This window comes from Osmerus eperlanus, chromosome 18 (assembly GCF_963692335.1).
Source record: "Osmerus eperlanus chromosome 18, fOsmEpe2.1, whole genome shotgun sequence".
Taxonomy (NCBI): Eukaryota; Metazoa; Chordata; class Actinopteri; order Osmeriformes; family Osmeridae; genus Osmerus; species Osmerus eperlanus.
The window spans coordinates 10,070,953-10,091,123 of record NC_085035.1 but is presented as its reverse complement, the minus strand read 5'-3'; the positions used below and the strand labels follow the sequence as shown (position 1 = coordinate 10,091,123).

Sequence of the window (20,171 nt, the reverse complement as noted above, 5' to 3'; positions counted from 1 at the left end):
TCTTCAAAATTACCAGTTATGCTCTTCAGACCAAGCCTCACAAAAGTTATGGCAAAGATCCCAACAACCGTTTGTCCTTGACAGCCAATCAAATTCAGCAGAAACGCCACCAAACAGGAAGTGAAGTCATATCTTAGCAGTTCTTTGAGGCAGTGACACCAAATTTGGTATGCATACTCGGAACCTTATTCTGAGGATGTCCTCCAAAAATGGTGTCATGTGACTAAGGGGGCGTGGCCGGAAGCATAAACGTGTTTTGGCTAATAACTGTGTAAGTGTTTACCATAATACAGTCATTTCTTTGTCTCTTGATGTCTTTTGAGATATCAAGCCTGACCATTGATAACTTTTCATAATAACCGAATTGACGCGGCCGCCATTTTGGATTTCATGGAAAGGTGTAAAAACCTTTTGCACGTCCCAATTTTTGTCCAATGTTTACCAAATTTGGCACAGATGATCTTTAGTCCCAGCTTCACAAAAGGTATTACATGTATTTTCAATTTTCAAAACCGTTTGTTCGGTAGAGCCGATCAAAGGCGGCGGCCGCCATTTTTGATTTTGTGTAAAAGTGTAAAAACCTTTTGTACGCCACAAATGTTGTCCAATGTTTACCAAATTTGGCACAGATGATCTTCAGACCCAGCTTCACAAAAGTTATCAGATGGATTTTCCATTTTCAAAACCGTTTGTTCGGTAGAGCCGATCAAAGGCGGCAGCAAAGCCGCCAAACAAGACGTGAGAGCATATCTCAGCAACCATTTGTCCGATTGTCACCAAACTTGGGTTCCATCATTCCCATGAAGAGCAGAGGGCTGGGGTGCTATACCAGAAAAATCACTGGTATGTTGTTAACTTGGTGTGTTGCATGAGTGCAACAGGTTGTTGTGACTTAATTGTTGCTAAGTGCTATGGAGGCCATGTCCTGCTCTGGACTGCTTGGCCCCTCCATTGCTGCTTGCAGCTATATTTAGGATTCCTCCCTTCCCCAGAATTGGCACAGATCATAGTCAGAGCAACCCTCTGAACCCTCACTGAAGTTATCAAAATATCTTTGATTTTCAAAAACATTTGTCCGGTACAGCCAATGAAAATCGGCAACAAAGCAACCAAGTTGGGTCATATCTCAGCAACTCTTTGAGATATCAACACCAAACTTGGTATCTCGACTCGCAACCCTCTTCTGAGGATGTCCAAACAATTTGGTGTCATGTGCCCAACGGGAGTGGCCGTGGTAAGCAAAAATTTGGTCAATAACTTGATTTTCTTGCTTTTACGAAGTGATTCCTTTGTTTCATGATATCTTGGGACATCCCGTGTGTAATACATGATAACTTGTGATAACAACAACTTTGTCTTTGCATCGTACCAGCTGAGTAACAGAATGCAACCGTCTGTGATCTGACGTAGATCGGTCGCTGTGACGTAGATACGTCGGGTTTTGGCTCAGCCTATACAAAACCTGAGCTGAAAACGGAAGAGAAACTGTTCAACGGTCTAACTCCACTTTTCAGTGTGACAAAGTTTTCGCGCTTTCCACATACTTTCAGGAACTAATTTCACACGTACATAATGTACTGAGAAGCAAATCATGGAATTTGCTTAACAGCATCTTTAAATATGGTTGTCGGGCGACTCTGACCAAATGTTAATAAGGAGTTTGACCTCCTTTTTGCTCCACGTTTGCCCTCTGCTCATCTTGACATCCTATTATTGGTCTGTTTAGATGTATTCGGTCTGTGTTGCATTCACTTATCGATTGAACTGCACCAGAGTTTGTTTGAAAGCAAACTGAGACCTATTTTTTCAAGCGGTCTCGGTCCACTTGTTTGGTGTGCACCAGGGTTCGGATGACAGTGTTCACACTATCATCATATATCATATACTTTTTTTTCGTAAGGGTGCCACAGGCAAAGGCCTCGTTGATAACTATTTTGAAATGTAGCTAATGTACAATACGATATATGCTGATATTATTAGTACATCTACTTTCGGAAACAGTAGTCAATTTTTGCTTTTTCACTGATTAGCCTCTGTTGGAGGACACATGACAGCGGTCTGTGATACATCGGTTTTCAATCGTTAAAATAAACATTCCTCAAAAATAAATGTTTGTTTTAGGATTTGTTATGACATTATATTACAAGTAAACGTTTCGTTGGTGAAATTAACATTATACCTGTAGTTTTAAATCAGTGTAGCTCACTGTAACGCTGTACGCAACACTGTCACACTGGTAAGGAAACACAATTCCACCGCTGTTTAGGAAGCCAAACGGCAACAGTACATGTTATGCACAAAAACAGTCTGTTCACAAAGGTCTCCTCTACAGGGCTGTGAAAACAGCTATCATTTTCCAGTTGGGAATTCTGAGATATTTCAGCTTATGTCCGACGAGTGCCCCTGTTTTAGAGTTACAGTTTGAGCGTTGACAAACTGCCCTTTGCGATATCTAGCTAGTTAGTTCATTTAACCCTTATGCTGCCTTCGGGTCACATGACCCAAAGGTTCATAACGAACCATCGTTGTGTTTACCCAATTTTACCCAATACAAAAACAAAAAAAATATATAGCTGCAAGCAGCAATGAAGGGGCCAAGCAGCATTCGATATGGAAATTCAGTAGCTAAAGAAGCACAGCAAAACTTTTAATAAAAAACATTCGCTTTTTAAAAATCACATTATAATTTTCGGCAACGCGGTGGCGCTACCCCAAAACTTTCGATTACCTTCACGGTGTTGCGCAAAAGACGTACACCGAGTTTTGTAACGATAAGCGTTTGGTAAATATGTCATTTTGAGACAAAATGCGCTGGCTAGATGTAGCAGCGTTATATCTACAAAGCACAATGAATCTGCTTCTTCTTGACTATTAATACCCTGACAATGAAACGTTATCGTTACCATTGTGATTATACTGCTAGACAGCTACTGTGGTGTACCTGGCTTCGCTAAACAGATGATCCTGTATCAAGACTTGCTTGATGACTGTGGCTGGATTCGATCCTACGACCTTGCGTTTCAAAGGGGCCCGTCTTATCCCAGTGAGCTATTCTCACTGCTGGGAAATGCTGTGTTCGGTTACTTTATAAAAAAAAGTATGCCGTTTCTCCCGTGGCGAGCTTTGTCAGATTTGAACCAAGTATAAACAGCTGTAATTCAGTCATATTTTGACATATCAAGGTGATTGTGGTAGGAAGATGATTAAACTTTATCGTTACCATTATGATTATACTGCCAGACAGCTACTGTGGCGTACCTGGCTTCGCTAAACAGATAATCCTGTATCACGACATGCTTGACGACTGTGGCTGGAATCGATTCTACGACCTTGTGTTCCAAAGGAGCACGTCTTATCCCAGTGAGCTATTCTCGCTGCTGGGAAACGCTGTGTTCGGTTACTTTATTTTAAAAATTAAGCCGTTTCTCCCGTGGCGAGCTTTGTCAGATTTGACCCAAGTATAAACAGCTGTAATCAGTCATATTTTGACATATCAAGGTGATTGTGGTAGGAAGATGATTAGATGACATGCTCGCGATGACATTTCCAAAGTTTTGTCTCCATACGGTAAACCGTCGCAGAGACAAGGCCTCACGTCCGCTATGGCGTGCACTTTGTCAAAATCATTTGCGCGTAACTCGTGAACGGTTTGACTTATCGATGCCATTTTGATAACTGTTTGTCTTCATGGTCTGAAGATGATCTCTTACAATTTTCATGAAAATCGGAGCAACGGCCTAGGAGGAGTTTGAAAAAGTTAGCATTTCTTAAAATGCAAATCACGGAAAAACCTTCGGGATGACAGTGACGCCAAAGGGTTCAGTCGAATCGTCTGCGTCTAAGGAATCCGATGAAACCTCACTTAAGAAAAACGGTCTCATGGTTAAAAAGTTATGGGCGTAAACGCACCTCCAACTTTGACACCTTGGTGGCGCTATAGTGCTTCATGGATCGACATGAAACTTGGTGATAAATAGTCAGGAGACCATTCCAAATTAGTGTGCCAAATTTCAAAACTTTTCACCAATCGCTATGCATAATAATAATAATAATAAAACTAACAAAAACAATAGGTGCCCCCTAATAATTTTCTTTTAACCTTTGCAATGTGGGGGGTCTGAGACAGCAATACGGTTAAAAGAAAATGCTTCACTTTGTTTTTGTATGCGGTAAAGTTGTCGCAATAAGACGGTGGGTCACAACGACTGATGGGTCAGAATGACCCGAAGATAACACAAGGGTTAAGCAAAGCAAGACTTGCCAGCATATACCCTGGAAGGGACGCTAGCTGCGATAAATGTTCTTTTTCTCCAGCCAACCTAGTGCATTCTTTCTGGTCTTGTCCCAAACTTTCAGGCTACTGGGCAATAGTTTTTAAAACACTAAGCGAGGCTCTTGGAGTGATGCTGGAACCCTGTCCACTTATAGCAATATTTGGTGTGGCTGATGAAACTGTGTTTAAATGCAAACCAGTCGGACATCATTGCATTCACATCACTTTTGGCCCGTAGGAGCATTTTGTTAGTTTGGTAATCTTGTACTTACTACTTCCCCATCAGCTTCAGTCTGGCTGGAAGATGTAATGTTTTTTCTAAAGCTGGAGAAAATTTACACTCAGAGGGTCTGTGGAAAGGTTCTATTTCAAGTGGGGACCGTTTTTGTTGTACTTTGAAAGTCTGAAAGAGTTGCCCACTGGGTGAGTGTCCCTAATTGTAACTGAGACCCCCCCCCCCTTTATTTTTATAAACCATTCTTCGTTCTATTCATTGCCTATTTATTTATCTCCTTTTTTTAATTTTTTATATTCGATATTCGATCGCCTCACAGAATGGTTGACACATTGTAAATAATTACTATATTTGAGCCACTTAATGTGTTATAGACACATGTGGGCCTATGTTTTGGAAGAATATTGATGCATAGCTGTGATAATGTACATTCAAGACTGAGAAATGTTTTTGTTTTTATGAACATACTAACTGCCAAGAGGTGTATGGGGAGGATGGGTGAGGGTAATCTTGTTTTGACTGACTTTATTATAAATTAAGTATTTCTATCTTAAACGAGCAAACCCCGCTACAACAGGGACAATGTTTGTATGAATTCTCCCCGGTCAGTTGTTTTCTTATTCATGCAAATGCAATACAGAAAATACAAAAATATTTTACAGCATTGCATAGCACAAAGGAAAAATTACAAACGTTATTGTAAACACAGCAAACACCCCTTAGGCAGAACTGTACATGCAAGTGCTGTATGGTGACTAACAGTGCGTTCACACTGCAGCGGAGCGGGCGGCGCGTGGCGTCGGCTTCCAATTCATTTTCAATGAAACCAGGCGTTGACGCTCGCGTAGGGCATTGTGGGAAGGCGAGCGGAGCGGAGCGGAGCGTTGCAAGTTGGATTTTCTCAACTTTATGTAAATGAGGAGCGTGAAAACGCTAGCGTTGGCCAATCGGATTGGTTTCTTGTTTCTTGTAACGTAGCAACTGTTCGTCATGGTAAACATTTCTAGGTTTGACAATTTCAAGATGGAGGAGAAACTTTTCGTATGTGTCTGCACACCCAGTTCTGTTCAGAACAAAGTTACTAATGTGACGAGCCTGAATTTAAAGATTACATTAAACTAATAATGCATGGTGCATGGTTGCCGATGTCGTCATTGTTCCTAGTGTGTTTTTATAGCCTACTTTTAAATGTAGTCGTCACATTACGTGACTGTTCTGTGCCACTGCTAGCTCGCTAGCCCAGCCTACAAACGACTGGTTGAGTGACCGGTGGCGTAACATGTATTCTACTGTAATCTTGCACTAGTAAAATCTTGCACTTACATAAATGTTGTGTAAAAGTGGTATTTTGATCGATATTGTGAGTACATGAACCCAAATCTGCACGCTTGGCCATGACTACAACAGTGACCTTAGAGAACTACAACTCTGTATTAACTTGTCTAACACGCCCCCGAGCGTGGTGTACTGTGGGAAGGCAAGCGATGCAGAGCGTTAAAAAACGCTGCAGTGTGAACGCACTGTTAGGCCTATAACTATCACAACTGGCTCAACCATTGTTCATGTAATGACTTATGTTGTGAACTAAATGTCTAGATGTTTGTGGTGGTAAGACAATTTAACAGACAACCAATACAATACATTTTGATCATCCAAGTGATTAGTGACATACTAATTCAAATAGAGGAATGAGAGATCATTGACCCTGCAGGAGTATTTGTGTTTGTATTTGTACTTTATGTAATTTATACCAGCTTTGCTTTCTTACCAATTTAAAGGATTGATAACTCATTGGACTGTTGGGGACAATTGCCACACATATAAGTGGCCTAATTTTTTGTTTTTGTTTTACAGCAATGACTTCAGTAAGATGGTGGCTGAAGAATACCTCACATTTTTTCAATTTACAGGGATGACATTGGACCAATCTCTCAGGTACCATTTATCACTTGTTGTCCTTGTATTGAGAATGTAACTCAAACATGCATTCAACAAAGTTAGAAACCGACCCAGGGTTAACTGTTAATGTAGATTTGAGTATGTCTTCACACGACTTGTCTACATCAACAGTTCACATTTCTTATGACTGATATATGAAATGATGTCTATTTAATCTGAGTGACTTCTCTGTCCTGTTCCCTCTCCTCAGATCCTTTTTGAATGCTTTTGCACTAATGGGTGAAACCCAGGAAAGAGAACGTGTTTTGATTCACTTTTCCAATCGGTACTTTTATTGTAACCCTGCCACCATCACTTCACAAGGTACCTCTGCATTTTCTCTCACAAATTACATGTTATTTGTTAACTTTTGATATAGCTCAAGTTCAGAATTCTGCCAACTGTATAAAACCTTTAAAGCTGCATAGCTAACATGAACAAATCAATTGGGAAACAGCGGCCCCAATTTTTGTTTGCTTCCCAATTCTGAGCTTTACTCCAATTTGCGTTTCATTCTGGTTCTACAAAACTAGTGCACCGTGCCAGAGATGCAATCGGTGATTAACATCACCGATGTCAGTGAAACACACAAATTTACATGAACATTTGTATTTTTTCCTTTGTGCTATGCAATGCTTTCTCTATCGCATTCACATAAATAAGACACAGACAACCGATCAAGTAGGCTTGATTCTTAATAACATTGTTCCTGTCCTTTACCCATTTACGGCTCGCTAAATCCATGCCTCAAGAAACCGACCGAGGAGGCGAAAGTAGTGGGAATAATGCCCTTGTCCCATATCCATTGCGGCTTGTTTTGACACCGACAACCGACCGAGGAGTTTGATTGGGTGGCACAGACACACAAAGAGATTCCTGGAATTATAGACAGTGCCTGTGATGCAGCTGGTGATTATAATGTTGTAGTTTATTTGGTGTTAGTTTAATTCTGATTCTGAATTGGAGTTTGTGCACATTTGCAATGTGCAGGCAGAGTTTTTGCATAAGTAAATGCATAAATTCATGTAACACAATTAACTCCTGCATACTGAAATAAAGTATCCAATTTATGTTGTTAGCCAGCATTTCATCTAGCCAGCATTTCATCTAAAGAAAACCAGCAGCAGCTGATTCAATGTTATGCCAGCAATCAGCACTAGTTAGTTGTTTGTGTAGTGTACACAACCACAATTGTCGCTAATAACATTCCAGCTATACTGAATTAAAGTATCCAAGTGTACGGTCTTTATCTTAGTTAGCTAGCTAGCATTTCATCCAAACAGAAAACCCTGCTCACCTGGCCGTATTGCTGTTTGCAATCTTTCGCAGAATCCACATGTATTTAATGAGTTTGTTTTGGAAAGCGATGCACTTTGTAGGACTATTTAATTTTCCCAAAACACTCATCAGAGCAATACACAGCATTTTAAGGGTTGCAGTAGTTTCAAATGCTTAGTGAAACTCAGATAAATGCTGAGTAGCCTATAGTGTGCCTCAACTCTATGTATAGTGCCTGCTCAACATGGCTGAAAGAGATCCATCGTGGTGAATTACTTTTTAGGGATCTCGAAGCGCTTATCCATATAACGTCAAACTCAGCACTGCACTACCTTGGGTTCTGAAATAGACACCTGCAAAATTAGAACTTTACAAGGTGCCCGGATATCGAGATAATCGTGGGAAACTATTAGATAGTCTAGTGCAGTGGTTCTCAATCCTGGTCCTCGGGACCCCCTGCCATGTTTCCCTGCTCCAACACACCTGATTCAAATGAATGGTCGTTATCCAAGCCTGATAACGACCATTCATTTGAATCAGGTGTGTTTGGAGCAGGGAAACATCTAAAACATGCAGGGCAGGGGGTCCCGAGGACCAGGATTGAGAACCACTGGTCTAGTGCACAGTGCCCGTGATGCAGTCGGTGATTAAGATTTCAGTGAAACACAAAAATTCTGATTACTTGAACTATATATAGTGTATATAGTTCCCATGAGAAAATTGATGGCACACACACAGATTCCTGGAATGATAGATAGTGCAGTGCCTGTGATGCAGCTGGTGATGACAGTTCTTCTCAGTGGTTTTGGTACCTAATATTTCTCAGATCACAAATGATAAAAAATCTCTGTCATCTCTGAAGTACTTGTTCAACCTCCACATCATCTATTCTAGTCAAATTGCCAATGCTGTGGTAGCCTACATTCATGCAAATGATTATGTAGCCTTTATTTGCTGTTTCGTACGTTATAAATTGCTTATGTTTATCAACATTTATTATATTGGTTATATGTTAAATGGTCTTACCACCACAAACATTTAGACATTTAATTCATAACAGAAGTAATTACATGCACAATGGTTGAGCGAGTCATATTTGTAGGCCTATTTCACCATATAGCGCATGAAATGTACATTTGCAATGTGCAGGCAGTTTTGACATCAGTAAACTTAATTTATGTAAATTAATTTATGTAACAAAATTCACTGATCTATACTGAAAGTATATCCACTTTATATTGTTGTTCTGTTAGATAGCCAGCAAATTCCTTTGAAAGCAAAATTCACTTAAGTTATCATACAGCCTCTAATACCCTCTTAGTACACACGCTTGTGAAGAAATTTCCTATTGTATCTTTAAAGTCTGCTTTTTCAGATGTTCAAAACATGTAACTTGGAAATTCCTACCATGATGTAGTTTTGAAGAGAGATTTCCAAGTTAATCTTTTTTAGGATTAGTTTATGAATTTACATGTAGGAGCTCACTGTGGACAAAGCACAAACTTGAGTAATGTTGCTCTAGCTAAAGGAAGAAGATGTGTTGAAAAAAACTGAGGGATTCATCTTCCACATCTAATATTTTTTCTCCAATTCAGGCACTTTGTAAACAACTTAAACATCATGATTGCCTGACGTTTTTGGCATTTTCAATAGTATTGTTTTTTTTTTTACATCTTTAACTCAGCAGATCTATTGAGTTTCTTTGACAATATCAATGCAATTAATTCAAATATATTTGCCTCTCTTTTAAAATGCTTAGCTAAAATACCATATTTGTTCCAGTCCCCATAGCAACTGCCTTGGTAACAACAAGCCTATGTGACCAGTAGATGGGTAAAGCTAAAATATAGTCTACTTGTTGCCAAGACTGTTGCCATGGAACTGATGTAACACTTTGGCCTTATGTAGAGATGGTTGATATAACTGTCATCTTGGGAGGCCCTTGTAGATCTTTATACACTTGCCTTCAGAAGATGTGACATTTCAAATGCATTAGATATTTGGAGTATAGTATGTGAAGTGTTTGCAATTCCATAGCTAGGTTACCAACAACTTTGTAAATTTGTGGACCATCTCATTAGTTATTATACTAGTAATTTTTAGGAAAAAAGATGGAGTCTGTGGTTATCAGAATGGTTGTTGCAAATGATTCACATTTTGTTAATTCATCTCATTTCGCAGATGGAGTCCATTGCCTTACATGTGCATTGATGCTGTTGAACACGGACCTTCATGGCCATGTAAGTTCTTTCTGCTTGGCCAAGCTGTCAACCTCTTTGTTTTCATCATGTTCACCTCTGTGCTACTACATTACACACATTTTCACATATTGAGGTATGTGGTATTTCCAGTGGTATTTCTAAATAGTCACTTCTTGGCAGTAGCATCCTACACAATGATAAATAGAGGAACCTTTTTAATTTGTTGCTGCACTGTTGCTGAAAAGATAAAGTGATAAGGCTTTATTCGACCAACAAATCTTCCACAGGGTTTCATAGAAGCATGTTTATATGTAAAATGTTATGGATCTAAATAAGGGGGGTCAGATGGCTAAGCGGTTAGGGAGTTAGGCTATTAATCAGAAGGTTGTAGGTTCGATTCCTGGCTGTGCAAAGTGACGTTGTGTCCTTGGGCAAGGCACTTCACCCTACTTGCCTCGGGGAGAATGTCCCTGTACTTAGCGTAAGTTGCTCTGGATAAGAGCGTCTGCTAAATGACAAAAATACTTTTTGTCATCACTTGACTGATAATGGACATATTAATCAGATGTATTGCTTTGATAAAAAAGAAAAATGCTATGCATATTAAAAAAAACATTTAAAACAGTTAGAAGCAGAATAACAGAATACAGAATATTGTATTTCGATGATAACTGATATTGCAACACAAAATTCCATTATAACAATCATATAAGTTGCTTCTATTAGAGGTTACTGCTATGGACAGGAGTTGCCTCTTCTCCTCTAGAAAGCACTGTAATTGTAGTAATCCAGTGGTGCTTCTGGATGTTGCTAGATGGGTGTATAGAAATACTGAATTTTGGGTTTTCATTAGCTGTCAGTTATAATAATCAAAATTAAAAAGAAATAAACACTTGAAATATATCTATGTCTGTGTGTAATGAATCTATATAATATAGGAGTTTCACTTTTTGAATTGAATTACTGAAATAAATCAACTTTTTGATGATATTCTAATTTATTGAGATGCACCTGTATATGAATAAACTAGCCTTGCTTTGCCTTCAATTCACATCAACTATGTTAACGGGGAACCTTGCCATCCAATAATAAGTGACTTATCATGGTATTTATAGGCCCAACGTAGGCTTGTTCCGCACACTAGGACTACACCACACAATGGCGTATTTATTGCTGCTGCAAAATTTTGCAGATCGTTCCCTGAGGAGGGAACGCATCTTCCTTGACCATACCGATTTATTTGCAGAGAGTGACGAGTACCTGTTGGGACGCTTTAGGCCACCAAGAGCAGTCCTCATGGATATTTGTAACAGTCAACTGTCTTCTAGGCTATGTTTTGAAATATGTTGTTTTGCTTCAGAATTCAGATTAAAGTTAAACCATTTCTTTTTCACTTCATCAGTTCTGCGCTTCATCAGTTCTCCAGTAATTGCATTCCATGCATCGGTTTTATTTACTGCTTTGCATCCACCGCTGACCCTACTAAATATGATGTGTCGTTTGTCGCTAACTTCTTGCAGCAATAGCTCCACTTCAGAATTACTAAAGTTTTTCTTTTTTTGGAGTGGAGGCCTCCACCGTCTTTACCACGTCTTTTAGACATTTCTCTGAGTGTGCACACGGCCCTGCCATCTCATGCCCTTTTATGGGAATTAACAGGGCGTTTACCTATGCTAAATAGGAGCAACGGAGCACGAGCTTTCAACTTACGACATATTGGGATTCATCCTTCTAAGACCACACCTGCGAACAATTCTGCTGTTTAGGAACACGTCATGAATCACACGTAGACTTTTCTTAGGAACTTTCTTAAGAACAAATGTAAGAAATAACTTAGAAAGATATTGGTGAATGAGGCCCATTGATTTGAAGGCCACTTGGTGTATTTATCTTCTGTATGACAAAGCCACAGGTGGATGCTGGAGCTATGAACCAGTTATAGAGTGCACAGCTATTCTCTGTCCTTACTTTTAGTTTTCACCTCCAGTCAACAGGCCTTAACAGAATGTTGTAAGCTGTGTGAATCACAGATTGGCATGAGTTCTGAGGTTACAGTGCCCCTTTTTATACCTCAAACAATGTGCACAAGCCTTGTGCCCACAACCATGACACATCATTGCCTATCCCTTTTGCACTTGAATAATATTAGTATTTAGTGAGATTGTCAGTATTTTCAACTCTCAAAACCTAGTTCTGTCGCTTGTAGTAATCTTGTGCCAGTCTGAACATTTGTCTGCACTGTCCACATACAAACTCGGCTTGTGTTGGCAGGAACTGTTAAGTCATTGGAACAAACACCGTCTGCTCATTATTTTAGTATTCACTGGAGCCGCTTGGCCCATCTTTTGTCCCTTTGTAACATGAATAGCCTATTAAAGTGACCTATAACCATTCTGTATCTATAAGACAAAACCCCATTTTGTTCTTGACACCAATTTAACATTGAGAGTGCTTATATAGGCCTATATGTAGTGCCAAAAGTATTTTAACATTTTGAGAGCAGTCAGAGCTTTACGCTAACTTTTTTTCCAAAGGAGTGCATGCGCTCCTAAATTAACACTAGGAGCACACAAAGAAATTTTGGAGCACAGTGAACATTTTTACAGAGCTTTACAACTATTTATGACATCATATTTATACTGCATGTGAGTGTGTGCGTGTAGCCTACTAACATCGTGTCCTAACTGGATGCGACGCAACTAAAAGCAGTTTGATTGGCTTGTTTTCTGTTAGAATGTCCTAACTGGACGTGAGCGGCGCGACGCGACGCAGCCCTGTTTCTATTTATTTTTGGTTGCTCGCGTTGAAATGTTCCAAGTTAAAGGGGCGATTGATTGCAAAACCGATTTTACCTTGTCATAGTTGAAAAATGATTCTGGTGTGTAAAATAGACATACAGTGAACCTCAAAGTCCATTGAAACCTCTTTCCTATCAAAATTTCACTTTTTGAAACTGCAACTTGCAAACGCTAGCTTTTGAAACAGTGCAAGTGGTGACGGCAGTTGCAGCATCAACTTTGTCACGCCTCCAAAATTTACATTTACCCGCCCTCTGGTTTTCTGGTCCAGGACCATAAACGGAGGTCGCGTAGATCTCCGACACTTTTTTAGCTAACTGCGCGCTGCTCGGTACTTCCACAGGAATTACAAATGAGAAAGTTCATAAGTTTTTAAGATATTGAAAATGGAGCGCCGTAAATGCAGTGTTCCAGGCTGTACCGGGAATCCTGACACTTCACTATCTTCCCAAAGAACAAGACACTAGACAGGCATGGCTGATGTTTATCTATGGGAATATCCCTATTAAGTATGACGCTAAAGTATTAATTTGCTCGGACCATGTCACCGAGGACACTTTCGAAAACCTGGGACAATGTAAAGCAGGATTTGCTATGCAGCTGTTGCTGAAAAGAGGTGCTGTTCCGACCTTAGGTTGATCACAACCGTAAGCTGTATGATGTTGTCGCTAACAGTTACTAGCAGGGTCTGACTGGCCATTGGGAGAATCGGGAGATTTCCCGAACGGCCGGTCAAACAAACGGCCGCTATGGCCACGGCACTATTCAAGAAAAAAAACATTGCCTAATAGTTTACGTTCACTTTGAGGACGTCCTGAATACCAAGCAACTGTTTAACTGGAGCGATCCAAAATCCAAAGGATGGGGGTGGGCTTTGCCACCGTGTAAACTTGAACGGTGCACTTGTCCGTCCAGTTTACGATTGGTAAAAAATCAATCGTTTTCTGGCCAATTTGTTGGAGCTATTTTAGCTAACATCGTTGTTTCTTTAGCAAAGAAATGGAAAGGAAAAGAAAAGGAGAAAAGGGTGGCGCTGAAAAAGCTAGAGATAAAAAACAACGGGCACTGCAAGCAAATGCTGCACAATGTAGAAGTATAGAAGAAATGTTTAGGCCGTCAAAAGACGGAGGAGGAGAGAGTTTGCAGCCCGAAGATGCGGCTGTACCAGAGGCGCCAGGTGCAAGCAGCTGTAAGCAGCTGTATTTTCGACATTTAGAAAATTCAAATATCATTCCAAACCATATTGTTTAAATTTTTCTAAAAACATTATACATTTGGTATTACTGTTAGCCAATATATAGGCTATATATTTTAAATGAAGTAAAATAAATGGCCAAGAGAAAAGGTCACTAATCTAAATATGCACAACATGTTTTTTGGCTTTAAATAATAAATGTGCTATGTGCCTCAAATGCAATTGTCTTGATTTTTATGTTCTGTGTAGCCACAGGTGATACAGGGAAAGAGATGGAGGCTGCTGTGGTGACAGGGTCCAGTGGAGAGACTATGACAGGTGCAGCAATGCAACTGTACACAATAGTCAGACCCTGTTAATTATATGGAAATTAGTTTGTTGAATTGATTTTCATTATTGAATATAGTTAACTGATTATTGGGTGTGCTTTGCCTTCGGCAAGGGCACAACCTTTGTTCTCTCACATATATATTATTATTTTTATTATTCTTTTTGCTCCCCTAAAACTCAGTCAATATTTGGCCTACATAGACAACCTAGGTGTCAAAAGTTTCGTCTTGGTACCGATTGAGTCGCTTCTATTGGGATTTACGTTCCGTTGCATGGTTTAGGCTTAAGTTTTTGTGGCGAAAAGTGAAGCTAACGGTGGCTAATTTGCTAGCCACAGTCACTGACGTTACTAACGTCACTACGTCACTAACGTCACGAAAACTCGCGTGACTACCTCTAGCAGAACATTAGTTTAGCAGCTCGTTAACTTCTGGGAGATAGCTAAGCTAACTGCTTAGCTATCTGCAGCTGATTGCAAGGCAGCTGCAGAAACGCCACAAGCAAAGAGGCCAGGGTGATAACTATTTACTAATTTTACTTTGTGATATGACACACAATTGTGATGTGTAATGTACAATATAAGCTGATATTGTGATATGACACACAATTGTGATGTGTAATGTACAATATAAGCTGATATTATTAAGGAAGTACATCTACTTTCGGAAACAGTAGTTTACTATTTCACGGAAGTATTAGCATCATGACATTAGCCTCTGTTGCCCGGGCAACACATAACAGTGGTCTATGATGCATCTGTTTTCAATCGTTAAAATAAACATTCCTCACAAATACGTTTTCGTTGTAGGATTTATTATGACATTAGATTACAAGTAAACGATTTGTGGGTGAAATTATCATTACCTGTCGTTTCAAACCAGTGTAGCTCACTGCAACGCTGTAGCCTACGCAAGACACTACAAAAACATCTACACAGCTGTTTAGAAAGTCAAACGGCAACAGAACATGTTCGGCACTCCCCTTACTTAAATCAAAAGTCTATCTAACTACTAACCTGAACTTCATTGCCACAGCCTAAACGTTGTCCATCTGTTCATGAAAATAATTAATTTCAGCCTAAACCGTACAACGGAACGTTAAATCCAATTCAACCCACGCAATCGCTACCAAGACGAACACAGCAGTAGTCTAGTACTGTACTGTAGTAGTACAATTTACCGGGGCAGCTTCTCCACACAGGGCTATATCGCACTTGGCGTTGTTACTGACAATGATCGCTACCAGTGAGCTTTTTATGAATGAGCGATTTTCCACTAAATAAATGTCAAGCTTATTTACGTTTTGGGGGGCATATTTTCAGTTAGCAGATGGTACTGTTTGAATCGCGATTCCATCTTCTACTGCCGGGTAACGTCGTAGAATAATCTTCAAAGGGGGTTCTTTATTAATGAATGAATGCAATGAGTAGGCTAAATGCCTGAAAATATCATAAGGGAAAAACTTAAAATGACGTTTAAGTCATAGAGATTAGGTCAATTTTTACACCGGCCTGCCATATTTATTCGTTTTGATTCAACGATGAGGCTGCCTCTTGCAGGGGAAATGAGAAGACATCTATTTCATTCTACACTTCACTCGTATTTTCAGTTGTAAATGAGCAGCAAAAAAGAAGCTTTTAAATCTATGTAATCTTTATAAATAATAAGTATGCATTTTTATATAAAATATGCAGAAATATCAGTTGTAAAAATGTCATTCAAAAACGGACCCCTGTGCAACCGACGAAAGCAAGCACACCCTACAATTTCCCCAGAAATTGTACCCTCTCTAGTTATTCTTTTGCAACATCAAATAGCAGATGCAGAAACAGAGACAAGTATGCAAAAAAGAAAGTGAGGGAGAAAGTGCAGGGGGTGGGGTGGGGGGGGTCTGTGTTTCAAAGTCCCCGGCTGTTTTTCGGTTCCAGTCCGATCCTGGTTACTAGCAATACTAACGTATCCTGCCTGTATCTAGCATTGGTAGAATGTGTGATGATTTCGTTTATTGGCAATGGGGCTAACGCATTATTTCATGTTCCTGACTGTGTTTCATTTGAATAAATAACCTGTACATGTAAATCTACAATTCACGATGCATGTTTGTCCAGATCTTTGGCAGGTTATTTTTTATCTATCTAACTGAAGCTGGGTTGAATCACAATATAGTTTGGTTGCTAAGCTGTAACGTTCTACCCACCTAAGTCGATCCAGTTTGCTTCGACAACAGAAGTGGAAACAACTAACGTAATCATTTCAAATGATATCTAGTCAATCTGTTGAAAAGTATTGTGTAGACACAATAGATTTATTTGTACGTTTTTATTTCAAGTCTCCACCTTCGTTGTTTCAGTGTGTGTTGGCCGTGTTGCGTCTTTGCTCCACAGCTTCACTCGTTGTAAACCAACCAATCAGCACACAGCTCATCTATATATTCATGAGCATACCATAAAAGGAGAAAACCTAGCGTTTTTTCCCGGGAAAATTTCACTGGATGTGTCAGGGGGCATAGAACAGCACCCGGGCCATTTTCAGCCCAACCAATGTTACGTACCCTATTCGGAGACCTTAAGGAACAGTGTGAAATACCCCAAAAAACCCAGTCAATCACCCCTTTAAGAACAGTACTGGAACTCAGCAAAGTCACTCTGGATAAGAGCGTCTGCTAAATGACTAAATGTAAAGTTTGATGCAAAGTGTTTTATTGGTCCTCAAGGTGACAAAGATTCCCAAAAGAATGTGAGCAAGATCCCGGGATCAGACTGAAATTTTCTCCGGACATTTCACTTATATATTTTCTCCCTATTATTTTGTGATATTTTGCTATTGGTACGATACTTGTTGGTCACAGATGCATTATGCATTCTTACCCAGTCCCTTGTCCTATAGGATTCAGATTACAGGTGCTTTTTTACATAGACAATTCTCCCAGGTCGGGCTGGTAGTACTGACCATGAACCGTGCAGCTGCAGATACTGGCATAGGGCCATAAATGTGCCACTAGATTTATAGCTGGGCCCTTTTGCCTGTGAAGGAAGCAGCATAACTACAACTAGTTTTCTCCCGCAGTCCTCAGCCCTTAATATCCAGATCTTCACACTTTAGGCTTAATATCTTCTACCGTTTAGTGGTAATAATAAGGTCAACAGCTTTGCATATGGTTTCCAGTAATATAGCATATACTAAAAGAGGTGATTAAGAGTTTAATTTTCAATCATATAAATCCATAATCATTAACCATCTTCATAATTTCAACAGTGTGATGTTTTTTCCACAACAACATGAAGTCATAGTAACGTGGTTAGTTTATTGATGTAACAGAAGAATTTGTGAAGATGTGCCAAAACCTGTAATTTTGCGTTAAGACGACACATTTGGCCGTCTTAAGACGACAGAAATTGCCGTCTTAACATGGGCGTTTTGAACGTCTATAGATGGTCCAACGTTTGGACCATCTAAATAAAATCAAAATGTATTTGTATAGCCCTTTTTACACGCAAGCATGTCACAGAGGGCTTCCAATTGGTTGGTGTCAACATACCCACACGTTTTTTACATTGGGATCAACATACCCACCCCCTTTTTGACGTGGTGTCTGCGTTGGGCTGTACGTAAGCCTACGTTGTGGTCATGTGGGCTGTTATGTAGCTATCATGATTATTACATGTGAATTAGTATTTGGGACAGTCCATTTGTGTTGGAGAGATCATCTTGTGCAGGTTAATCCAACCCTAATATTACATTTAAATCTTTATTTAAATGATATTGTATAGCTGAAGTTTTTTCTCAATAAGTAATCAGTAGCTTACAAAATACAGATGTTTATAATGTCACTGCCAATTCAAATTTAACCTTAATTAATACAAGATAGGTTGAATGGGGAATTGTTTTTTCTCTTGCAATGATCGTTATCTGGTTTCCCCTCAGAATTGAATGAACCCAATTGTAATCGTCTTAACGGTGCATGTCCACGACAGCGGAGCGGGCGGCGTGGAGCAGTCTTGTCACATGTCTGAAAAGGACAGGGTGTGCAGCCACACATGATTAGTTTCTCCTCCATTTTGAAACTGTGAAAGCTAGAAATGTTTACCATGACGAACGGTTGCTCCGCGCCGCCTGCTCTGCTGTAGCGGACACGCACTGTTACGCGTGGGACGCACTGGCTGCGAAGCGCCCGGAAGCGCCACGATCGGTTACGAATGGCGCAAGGCTGTTCACACTAGACCTGCATTTCTCTGCGCCAGTCACCAAGTCTTTCACCTTCTCTGAGCTTTCCTTGTTCACATTGAAAGCTGACATAAACATTGCATACACTGTAAACAAATAAAATAATAATTACCGTATTATTAAAAATAATTACACTTTTTCTGTAAATTATTATTTATTTTTTCTGTATTTCTGAATTACAGGAAATACAGATAGAAAGACAATGGCAAACTGTAAATTTTACATTATTATACATTATACATTATTTTTACATAACAAGTACAGCCAAATGTTGTTACTTAAAAATACACAAAAATTTCATTTTTGAAAATTTTCACCAAAATGTTCTGTTAAAACACATAATTTCATAATAAGAACATTTTTCACTAATGTTCTGTTAAAACACATAATTTCAAAACTAGCTATTTTAACAGTTATTTTGCAGATATTTACTTTCATCCCACGGACAAATAACTTATTAATAACATAATTTTTGGTTTAGACATAGGAACCTTGAATTTTGAACTGAGCTTGTGTAGTTGACGTCATGCAATCCCATCATGCACCAGTCAATATCAAAGACTGCAAAAGCCTTTTTGGGGCTATCTCGTTGTTTATGATCATTGACCAATGCACTTTTAGTAAAGCTCTTAGTAAAGGGTTGGAAGTCGCTTTGGATAAGTGTCTGCTAAATGAATAAATTTAAAGACTCCAGAGTAGGACCCGGACACCCTGCAGAGAAAACTCATTTTGGCCGCTTGTATTCGCAATCTCGTTCTTTCGGTCACTACCCACAGTTCGTGACCATAGGTGAGGGTAGGAACGTAGATCGACTGGTAAATAGAGAGCTTCGCCTTTCGACTCAGCTCCTTCTTCACCACGACGGACCGATGCAGAGCCCGCATCACTGCGGATGCCGCACCAATCCGCCTGTCGATCTCACGCTCCATCCTTCCCTCACTCGTGAACAAGACCCCGAGATACTTGAACTCCTCCGCTTGGGACAAGATCTCCTCCCCGACCCTGAGGTTGCACTCCACCCTTTTCTGGTCGATAACCATGGCCTCAGATTTGGAGGTGCTGATTCCCATCCCAGCCGCTTCGCATTCGGTTGCGAACCGCTCCAGTGAGAGCTGAAGGTCACGGCCCGAAGAAGCCAACAGGACCACATCATCTGCAAAAAGCAGCGACCCGATCTTGAGGCCACCAAACCGGACCCCCTCAACGCCCTGGCTGCGCCTAGAAATTCTGTCCATATAAGTTATGAACAGAATCGGTGACAAAGGGCAGCCCTGGCGGAGTCCAACCCTCACCGGGAATAAGTTCGACTTACTACCGGCAATGCGGACCAAACTCTGGCACCGGTCGTACAGGGACCGAACAGCCCTGATCAGGGAGTCCGGTACCCCGTACTCCCGGAGCACCCCCCACATGAGCCCCCGAGGGACACGGTCGAATGCCTTTTCCAAATCCACAAAACATGTGTAGACTGGTTGGGCGAACTCCCATGCACCCTCCAGAACCCTGCCGAGGGTATAGAGCTGGTCCACAGTTCCACGGCCAGGACGAAAACCACATTGCTCCTGAATAGACTTTCCCAGGGAGGCTGAGGAGTGTGATCCCCCTAAAGTTGGAGCACACCCTCCGGTCCCCCTTTTTAAAGAGGGGAACCACCACCCCGGTCTGCCAGTCCAGAGGCACTGTCCCCGATGTCCACGCGA

At 40.3% G+C, this 20,171-nt stretch overlaps 1 protein-coding gene across 6 annotated transcripts in view; it reads left to right on the top strand.

The window, feature by feature from the left end:
- The window catches only part of psd3l (pleckstrin and Sec7 domain containing 3, like), a 189,765-nt gene that overhangs the window by 78,270 nt on the left and 91,324 nt on the right, over window positions 1-20,171 (top strand). For all 6 annotated transcript variants that reach the window (XM_062484652.1, XM_062484651.1, XM_062484655.1 and 3 more), the window contains 3 exons: window positions 6,363-6,443; window positions 6,658-6,770; window positions 9,906-9,964. In XM_062484652.1, the coding sequence (XP_062340636.1) occupies window positions 6,363-6,443; window positions 6,658-6,770; window positions 9,906-9,964 (253 nt within the window). The remainder of the gene's footprint in view (window positions 1-6,362; window positions 6,444-6,657; window positions 6,771-9,905; window positions 9,965-20,171) is intronic.